Source organism: Chaetura pelagica, unplaced genomic scaffold (assembly GCF_000747805.2).
Source record: "Chaetura pelagica isolate M959 unplaced genomic scaffold, ChaPel_1.0 scaffold69, whole genome shotgun sequence".
In the NCBI taxonomy this organism is placed as follows: Eukaryota; Metazoa; Chordata; class Aves; order Apodiformes; family Apodidae; genus Chaetura; species Chaetura pelagica.
Genome location: NW_009970724.1, coordinates 10,579,695 through 10,590,282, shown reverse-complemented (window position 1 = coordinate 10,590,282; position 10,588 = coordinate 10,579,695). Strand labels below are relative to the sequence as shown.

Below are 10,588 nucleotides of genomic sequence, written 5' to 3'. Positions count from 1 at the left end.
GTAGTGGTCAATGCGACAGAATTTAGTTGGAGGTCTGTGACTAGAGGAGTCCCTCAGGGGTCAGTATTGGGACCAGTACTATTCAATACTTTCATCAACGACCGGGATGAGGGAACAGAATGCGCCCTCAGTAAGGTTGCTGATGCCACTAAACCGGGAGAAATGACTGACACACCAGAAGGCTGTGCTGCCATTCAGCAAAACCTAGACAGGCTGGAGAGTTGGGCAGGGAGAAACTTGATGAAATTCAACAAGGGCAAGAGTTGAGTCTTGCATCTGGGAAAGAATAACCCCATGTACCAGTACAGGTTGGGGGCTGACCTGCTGGGGAGCAGTGTAGGAGAAAGGGAACTGGGGGTCCTGGTGGACAGGAGGATGACCATGAGCCAGCAATGTGCCTTGTAGCCAAGAAGGCCAATGGCATCCTGGGGTGCATTAGAAAGGGTGTGGTTAGTAGGTCAAGGGAGGTTCTCCTCCCCCTCTATTCTGCCTTGGTGAGGCTGCATCTGGAGTATTGTGTCCAGTTCTGGGCCCCTCAGTTCCAGAAGGACAGGGAACTGCTTGAAAGAGCAGCACAGAGCCACAAAGATGATTAAGGGAGTGGAACATCTCCCTTATGAGGAGAGGCTGAGGGAGCTGGGTCTCTTTAGCTTGGAGACTGAGGGGCGACCTCATCAATGCTTACAAATATGTTAAGGGTGAGTGTCTGGAGGACGGAGCCAGGCTTTTTTCAGTGATGTCCAGTGATAGGACAAGGGCAGTGGGTGCAAACTGGAACATAGCAGGTTCCATGTAAACATCAGAGAAAACTTCTTTACTGTGAGAGTGACAGAGCCCTGGGACAGGCTGCCCAGACAGGTTGTGGAGTCTCCTTCACCAGAGACATTCAAAACCCACCTGGATGTGTTCCTGTGTGATGTGCTCTAGGTGATTCTGCTCTGGCAGGGGGGTTGGACTAGATGATCTTTTGAGGTCCCTTCCAACCCCTAAGATTCTGTGACTCTGTGATTCTAAGTGTGAGCTATCAGATTAATTAGCATCCTTGGAAGCTGGTCAGGAAAGTGGCCATTTATTTTTATTAACTCATGGCTCACTTTTCACGTTTGCACATCTTGCAGTTATTGGTGTCCTGCATTATATGGTTAAAAACTCATAGAAAAATGGAAGGGTTGCTGAAGGACAGAATAAGATGTTTAAAAATGTAAAATCTGAATTACTTGTAGTGCTTTAAAAGACCCCTTAAAAAACATAATTTAAAACAATTCTACAAGTTAGCCCACTAAGAAGCAGCCTCTTCATTAGTAGCACCTGTTCTTAAACAGAAGTTGAGCAGCAGCAGCAAAACTATTCAAAATAGATAGATATTCCATTCTAATGGAATGTCACCCACACATTTTTTGTTGCAGTAGACAGCTTAAAGAACTACACAAAACTTTTGCAATCTTTGAATGTGACAGATCCACTATAACAAAGCTGTAAATATTTCCTAAGCTAAATGAATGCAGCCAGCATTATCATAGTTTTAACAATATACTTTTAAAAGTAACTGCACATCAATACGTCATGTGTTTGTAGATTCTAATAAGTATGCAATTTTTCAAAACATGTAAAGTTATCATCAGCACCATCCTGTATTAAAGATTTGGTGCAAATTATGCAAAGTTGAATATATACCACTGATACAGCCTTTGCTGTGAAAAATTCAGCTGATTTTGGACACAAATATAAATAAAACAGAAAGTTGGCACATTCAGGAAATAAAGTGTCTGTGTTCAAGACCATTGTTTTGATTGACATCATCACCCTCAGATAAACGTTTTGAGTCTGAAGAAACAAGCTGCATGAAAATGTTTCACATTAGTTAGGTGCTGGCATTGTGCTTTTCCCCCACCACATGCTTTCCACAGGTTCATACACGTTGCACACCAGCAGTGTTTAACAACAGTTGGGCTTCTGGTCAATAAATTGGCACATCAAAGGTAAGTATCAGCTCAAAACGTAGAGAGCCGAACCTGTGTTAAGATGTGTTTACTTTGTGGTGGTACGGACCAGCTGATATGTCTCCCCTCACTCCTTGTATGCTCGTGTGGGAGATGTGCCTTTATAGAAGATGTTTCTGGTGTTCTCTGGACTGCTTCCCCTCTCAGGGATTAAAATGATGTTCCCTTTTCTTCGAAGCGTTGAGTCCCGGCTAGAAGAAATGGACAGAGTCTCTGAGCCAATTTCACTTCCTTCTACTGGTGTGACTCTTATTGTAGTGATTCCATGATGGTGATGCTCACTGTTATCTATGTTGCTCCTTTTCCTGTCACCTGACCCATAACTGTCTTTTAAGGAGTCACAGCTCTCAGAGTCTCTGTTAAGATCATTTAGCTCATATGTCTGACGAAGGGTGATTTTTTCAGGACCTTTCCATTTCCATGACCCACTTCCTTCACCTTCTGATGGCATCTGAATTACAGGTCTGTTATTTTCTGGATGGGCCTCAACTCTGACAATGCTACTTGGCTCATGGTCTGTCAAAGTTTTATATCTGATGGCTCCTGTACAGGTGACTGTGCTTCCATCTGAACTTTTTGGACTGCCCTGAAGCACTCCTTGCTGCTTAGACATGGCTATTACTTGCATGATTCTTGGCTGGCTATTGCTTCTACATGCAACACTTTTCTCGGCAGCTTTCAGCCATTTAGCTCTAGCTGAACTACTTTTGGGTGATGTGTTCACATTCTCCTGAGTTTCTTCAGGAATATGCACTAGCTGGGATGAGCCAGGACGTGATTGAATAGAGACCCTTGGCCCACCAGAAAGACCTGTGTTGTTACAGCCTGGTACACTGCCAGGCTGAATTTTCAGGTATTGGCTAGTTGGGCCATGATGATCACCATTTACCCCCACTCTGGAGGGTTCTGAGCTTGACCTCATTTCAATAGCCCTTGGTGGTGACTGGCCAGACTCAGTCTCTATTACTTGCAGTGACAACTTTCGACTTTCATTCTTGTTCTTCCACTGGGAAAGCAGCTGTTTGGAACGGGCAGAATCCATTGATGCATGTATTGTTGCATTTCGTCTTGCTGGATCTTCCAAGGATGGTGTATTGACTCTTGGCAAAGTGTTGCTGAAAGTAACCATATTTTCCTTTCCCATTGGGCTTCGTGGTGTTATTATTTCTACATCAGCATTTGCTCTCTTGATATTGGTCAGAGAGCCTGATTCTCTGTGGTTCCTGTTCAGGATACCTTCTGCACGGTGAGAGACAATGCCGTCACTGCTGCTACCATTTTTACCTGGCAGGATTCTGTTGGCATCTTGACTGAGGTCTGTCAAAGACCTTAGAGGTTCTCTGTGAAAATTCTGGTGAAACACATTCTCATCACTTGGTAAGAAGTTCCCCACAGCATACAGACCCTAATATTTGAACAGAAGCATCAATAGTTAGTTATGGGGGAAAAATAAGACATGTTAAGGTACTTTAATTATATTATTCTGCATTTAATATTGAATTATAGATTTAGTCCAGCTGAACTGACAGAGTATGCTCACTTTCCTCACCAGTATATTCTTACTCCAAATTATGTCCTCAATCTGGGATGCCTAGACACATATGAAGTAATTTCAGTAGGATAACTAGGGCATATAGTTCAGGGTAATAAATAGTAGAGGAGAAGATTTAGCCTCCTTCAGTTTTCTTCATTTTATAAAGCAACAGATACAGCTGAAGAATGTTTTTTTTTAAACGAATATACCAATAAATGTTTGCAGTTTTCTAAGCAAAGCTATTTTATAGCTACACTACTGTCTGCTCTATTTTACTGAATCTTGTTACAGCTCAAGTTGTTCTCTGTTCTGTGATTCTGCCCTTTCTACTCCATAATAACCATGTAATACAATATCTACATGATAAAACAATTTACCAGCTTTAAATCAATTGCTTTCCAAGCTTCACAGACCTGTAACAAGACTTAGTTATACATTTTCTTATTCAGCAGACTCACTGTAAAATGCTGTTATTTTAAAAAGACTCCACTGAGAGAGAATATTCCATGAAAGGGTCAAATGCCTGACTCAGTCACTTAGGTTACTTGTTATTTACACTACTTTCAGAGGTATTTGTAGTTTCGTATTAGTTCCCCTCTCTTCCTCTTATTGGTGTGCAGTTTTCAGGGCAGATTCACTGATTACTGGGTATCCAGGACAATGTACTCTCTGATGTATGTTGTCATGCAACTGCATATGGAGAAGACGGATCAGGAGCATACTTGTTTGTGGATTTCAAATATGGGAACAACAGCTCCATTTATGAAAGTGTACAACAGCTCAATAATTTGAAATAATATTCTCAACAGAATGCCTTTCTTCTCACAGTACAATCATAGAAACTGACTTCAGTAGCTAGTGGGATTTCTGTTATCTGCCCTAGCTGATCTTTCACCTGATCACCTTTGTAGACCATTTGCATGTGCCTTAGATTATTTTATCACAGAAAAAAAGGAGAATAGGATATGAATTTATTTTAGTATTATAAAAAACAAACAAACAAAAAAAACCTTTCAGGTTGGGGGGTGTCAAAATCATCCCACTGGCTGTTTAGACTTTTCTGTTTACCTGCCCACACTGGAGGAATAATGTTGTCAGCACTAGTTCCTGATTGCTCACAAGTGCCTGGGTTGACACTGAACTGAACAGCTAGGGAAGCAACAGTCATGTTGGAGACATACTGAGAACAGCAAGCAAAAGCCAATGCTTGGTGAGCTTCCTATAGACAGATACAGACAAGCCTGTCCTGCATATTCCCAGAGGAAAAGCATAAGAATAACCTGGCTTGGGCATCCTATTTCCCCTGTACAATTTCCCCAAGAGCTCTAAAGAATCACAAGGGTGTAATACTGCGTTTCATTTCTTGCAGGTTCAGCAATTTACTCAGCTGAGTTGCTGCATATTAATACAACCATTTTTTGAGATTATAAAGCTAACATTGGTGATATAAGCTCAGGCTGGCAAAAAATAACAATCCAATACTTTCCTTGTGTTATGCTTTTAAGCATGGAGAAGAAAAGATGAGTATATTTAAGTATTTAATGAAGCACATCATGTTTGACCTGCTTCTGTATACAATGCCAGACGGTTATAAACCACTTTCTGTGCTGTTACAGCACTTGAAATTGAAATACATATTTATTTTCCTATTTATTTAAGAAGTGATTACCACTAAATCATCCAGCACATTTTAACTGAATTTTTAGTTATAGTATGTGACCATGATGAAAGGTTCTCATAAAAAATACCATTACTCCTATTAGTCTTATCAGTTGTATTTGCTCAAACTTAACTGATAATATCATATTTACCAAATAAAGAGCAATTCCTCCTCCTATGAGAAAGCCACAGTAAACATCAACTGGGTGATTCTTATACTGGGTGATACGAGTCAGACCACATATAATTCCACAGATGATAAAAGCAAAGACCAAGAGTGGTTTCAGAAGTTTTGAGGAGTCTGTTAACGTAGAATTGAAGTACATCTTGAAAAAAGAAAGAAATGAAGAAGCAGTTGAAGAAGTCTTTACCTAAGAGGATACTAATTTCTTGCATTCAATGTTTCATTCACACACAGATCACTATTATACTGCAAACTGTCCGTTTAATTTTATTTTACAGCCCTGTTAAAACTTGCTCACTTACTGTAGGAAGATCTGAAATCACAAGGAATATATGTCCAAAACATACACAAGTGTTGCTTAATGACATAAATTAGGATAAGGAGTTTATGCCTAAATACTGTTCAGTTACAGCCCAAGTGTTCTGTAAATGTGACTAAGAAGCCACCTCTTCTGAAACACAGAAGCCAGATGTGATGCCAGATGAATGCAATAACCTGTTCTAACAAAAGCTACCACTAGATGCTTTAGAGAGCCATTTCTCAATGAGGGGAGGTCACAAAATTGAAATGGGAGAGGTTCATCAGTATTATTCCAAATTTTGGCCTTTTCCTGGGCAGAATAAATACTGGCAAGCTCCCAGTACATGCACAATTCCATTATCTGATTTGATTAACTGGTTGTTACTGTTTAGCTTTGATTTTTATAACATATGGGATAGAATTACTTTTTTTTTTTTTTTTAAACTTCAAGTGGTCACTCATACAAATGTAGCCATACTGATGAAATCTCATTGTTCAGAAGTGGAAAATCAGCTGTGATTGCTGCAGCATGTCCTACAATTCTCTGCTATTTACTTGTGTTTTTTATTCACTTGCTTTGCAGTAGCACCTTGGAGGCCCCTGGGAGTGATTGTGCCTGTTCATCCATGCTGCAATTCTATGGAGGTCAAATGAAACTACATCACATCAATGTTTGTTCCTTAGTGCCTCAGGTTTAAAAGCAGCAAGTCAAGTGAAGACAGCAATAAAGAAAAGGCAGAACACATAAAGGTTAATTTGAATGGTAAGTTAAAATATCACCCTGTAAGACAGATAAGCACTGCATTTTACATGTGAATTCTTAACAAAGGATGTGAAGCAATTGAACCTTTCTGCATAATAGAGCTAGTTTCATTTTAGTGGTTAGTAGTTATATTTTGCTTTCAGACTGGGAGGATAAAATCTTACATCCATCTAGGATATCCAGGCAACATATCACTTCACAATATACAGCAAATTATTTTCTGCCTTCTGTCTCATGCAAATGAAAATGAGTTACTCACCGAAATGTACACTGCTGCAAAGGCTGCCAAGGTGGCGTGTTGAGACGGGAATGACTTTCTGCCAAGGAAGGACACTCAAATTATGCTTCTCAGTTTAAATACACTGTGCTAGAGGTCACTTGAAAAAAAACACTGGGTGGGACAGTCATTTTCAGCTTACACTTCCTAAGCAATACATGATCAATCACTAATATTTAATTTCTAAATTATTTTTTTCTGTAATCTAGAGAAAGCATCAGTGTTAATAAAACACCATTCTTTTGAAGGAGATATTTAGCATAAAAAATTTTGTGTACTAAGAAAAGTGTGTGTACTAAGAGAACAGTGGGAAAAAACTAAAGACTGAATGCTTGATTGGGGGAAATATGTTTATTTCTATAAAGAAATTTCCATACTAACTTTTCAGTAAGTACCTAATTTTACGACTTAATGCATGAACCTTAATCTAATGATTATTCTCACTGACTTCACTTGGACTCTTTTCAAAGTAAGAACTCATACTCTTTGATATTCAGGTTGTAACTTTTGCAACCGAATTAATCATCTTCATGCTCCTGCTTTCTTGCTCTAGTGATGGGGGAATGACAGGATGACATTCTTCTCAGAGAGAAGTAAACTGCACCTTTCTTTGCTATGTATTCAGGTTTATTTTTTAAATTTCTGCGCTTTATAACATGGTAGGAGTGAACAGCGCACACCAACACTGAGAGGACATTTTAAGAGTTATTGGGCCCTTTCCAAAGCCCAAAACAACAGGGTAAATTAAAACACATCTGAGCTGTGTGAGACAGTAGGCAGTATGAGGCCTGCTCTTGAAATTGCTGAGGGCCTTCTGTTCGCATTGAAAAACTGGGGACTTGCATGATGTGGACTGGGTCTTGAGTCTGAAACTACAGATATGAAAAGGAAAAGCAACAGCTTAGCTTCTACTTCTCTGATAAAGAAAAGGAGGTTTTGTACAAGTAGCAGCTAGACAGGACCTTCACACGAGGCTGTCTAACATTTTACCTTTATTATTTTCATACACCCATTTCAATCCTCTAAAACCAATAAAAGTGATGGGAACATGAAGGAGAGATGTTACACAGTAGAGGGGAAATCTTAGCTGGAGGAGGAGTGAGTAACACCTCTTCTATGGCAGACATCTAGTTCATAGCTTGCAGAAGTCCTAAAAAACTTTCATGACCTCTGAGTTCTAGAAGTGAGCAAGATGCAGTGAAGAAGCATAGCAGTTTATATCTGTACATTTATGTCCTTCAAATGGCATGGACATGAAATGTAATGTGCTGGCTGTCTTGCTGAAGAAGCCTATGTCTATCTTGCAGCCACTGCAGCCACTCTCACCTGAGAAAACTCAGCTTGGGATAAGCAGTTGAACAATCATTCAGCTTTGCAGATGGGTCTTGCTACCCTAACTGGGCTTTCCATATATAGCTATTTTTCTAGCAGCACCTGAGTTAGCTAGTAAAAAATTGCAAAGACTGAAACACTGTCCTTTATCTTTAGACAAAGACATTTTTCTCCCAAGCAGGAAAGTCTACTTTCTAAATTTCTTTCCTATGCATTTTGCTTTCTCTGTTCTAAATAATTTGTTGGCAATCAAACGTGTGCATGTAGTTCAGTGTGAATACCACACTGCTGACCTGAATTTGAGCCCATGGCTCCAGACCCTAGCCAACATGAAATCAGCATGATTCCTTTTTCATTTCTAAAGACAGACCTAAATTCTTTTTTTTTTCTTCCCCTCCTCCACACCTGAACAAACCTTTCACAAATAGTATCCCTTGGGAAAAAGTTCAGGATTGAGGACAGGAGAATAAAGACATGAGAAAAATAGAATTTTTTCTAATGGCTAATCAACTCCTTCGCTCTGTGCAGGTTTTAGTGGAAGCAGAAATCTACTTAGAGTCTCTGTGGAGCTACTGAGTAGATTTGATTCTGTGAACTTTAGTACCACTCAGAACTTAATATTAATTTGATGGCATTGTTACAGTATATAAGGTGTCACTGTGCTTCAGTCAATTTTATCTTTATTATATTTTCTATTCATACACTTTCAGTGTAGGCACAGCATGTTACAGAGTAAATGCACTCTGGTTACTCTTTAATGGTGACACTGTTTTTTATCCTCTATTTGTTATCTTTTAATCTAAAATGAAAATAATTCAGGCTAAAAATATGTAGCCTTTTTTGTATGGCTCTGTATTGAAAAGGTGAAAAAAGATCTCAAAGAAAACATGTCCTAAACTCAGATGACAGTGTTATCACTCTAAATGCTCATGAATGAGGACGTGTAGAGGGGAAACAATGAAGAGAAAGAGTCATACTGAGCGAGAGAGTCATACTGAGTCAGAACACCAGAAATGACAGAGGATAAAGAACTCACTGGAGACCTGAATAGAAATGACTGAAAAGTGTCTTTGAAGATAAATAGAGGAAAAGATGGACAGAGAAACCTCTGGATATTTGGGGATGTTGCAGAAAATTATTTCATACAATCAGCTGGATAATTAGGTGTTCCTCTCTATATTTTTCTTGGGGAAGGCTAGAGGCAAATTTCTACAGCCAAAGTTTCTGGGAAGTACAAATAAAAAATGAAGGCCATTAGCAATTTCAGAAGAACAGGTCCCTTACAAGCTGAAATTACTGAAGTCAAATTAACCTTCCAGGATGAAGGAGTTATACCAGAACTCCTATAGTAGACTGAAGAAAGTATTGAACAAGCAGCAAGGGCTGAATTCTTTGGTAAGGTTGAGATAGGCATAAGGAAGCAACAATTTAATAAAGGAAAAATACAAGAAATTTTAATTAAGGAGTAAAAGAGGGTGGTGCCAGAATATCATAGATCACCAAATGTATAATCTGTGATGGGAATAAATTTAAGGTATCAATATATGGTCATCTTCCTAAAGAAACAAACACAAAAACCCCATGCCTTAGTCTTAATATGTTACAACTATATTTATTTGTTTTCAGAAGTGATGATATTTAAATGCAGGAGGGATCAGCATTTTTTAAATGGCTGCAGGCAGTCAATTCAGAGAAGTAAGCATCATATTTGAGATGATAATGAAGTGAATTAAATGTAATGATGAAAATTTTTCTGCCTGCTCACATGTAAAGCTACACTGATTTCCCTGGGACACCATGTAGGTGCAAGGCACACTGCTTGCAAGCATAAGGCTTCAGTGGCAGTATCCCAGTAACAGCAAATGGCTATGGGAAAAGAGATAGTGAAGTGAGGGCTGATACAGTAATTCTGATTGTTTTTCACCAAATTATTTGGGCTGAATACAGCCATAATTCTTCATTCCAGCTCTGGATCATTCCCACATGTATAAATTGAAAAGCTATGTCAGATTAATCAATGTCAATTATGAGTCTTAGCTCACCAGATGTATTTAAGACAGACTACATAAAATTATGGTGGGTCTTTAAACATTAGTGAAATTGGTTTGTCCCAGTGAGAGGAGACAGACTGCAAGTTTTGGTGGAAGAAACTTACAAAGTTAATGATTTCATGATTCCCAAGTGTGTCAACTATTGAAGTAAATGGAATAGTAAATAAACTGGGGGAGAGGTGCCTTAATATATATACAGAATATTTTAATAATATCCATGTGACAAAAATGTAATCCCTTGAGGCATAAAGTTAAAACAGAAGATAGCAACTGGGGCTGATGCAGAACAAGAAATGAGTGCAAAGCTTCAGTGAAGTGGATGTGTCAGAAGTAACACAGCTTCATGTCTACTAATTAGGTACACAGAAATTATGCAGCTGAGTCAAAAACAGGAATTTCAAATATTCTATAATCCTGCTGTAACTTTTTCGGAGAGCAAAATATTTTTAAAAAGCACCAATATTTTGAAGGACTGCAAAACATTCAAA

At 38.9% G+C, this 10,588-nt stretch overlaps 1 protein-coding gene across 1 annotated transcript in view; it reads right to left on the bottom strand.

Annotated features, from left to right (window-relative positions):
- Positions 1–1,499: 1,499 nt before the first annotated feature.
- LOC104396874 (lipid phosphate phosphatase-related protein type 4) overlaps positions 1,500–10,588 on the bottom strand; it is a 30,063-nt gene continuing 20,974 nt past the window's right edge. Inside the window, 3 exon segments of the mRNA XM_010006774.1 lie at positions 1,500–3,405; positions 5,346–5,519; positions 6,700–6,757. Of these exon segments, the coding sequence (XP_010005076.1) occupies positions 2,068–3,405; positions 5,346–5,519; positions 6,700–6,757 (1,570 nt within the window). The 3' untranslated portion in view covers positions 1,500–2,067.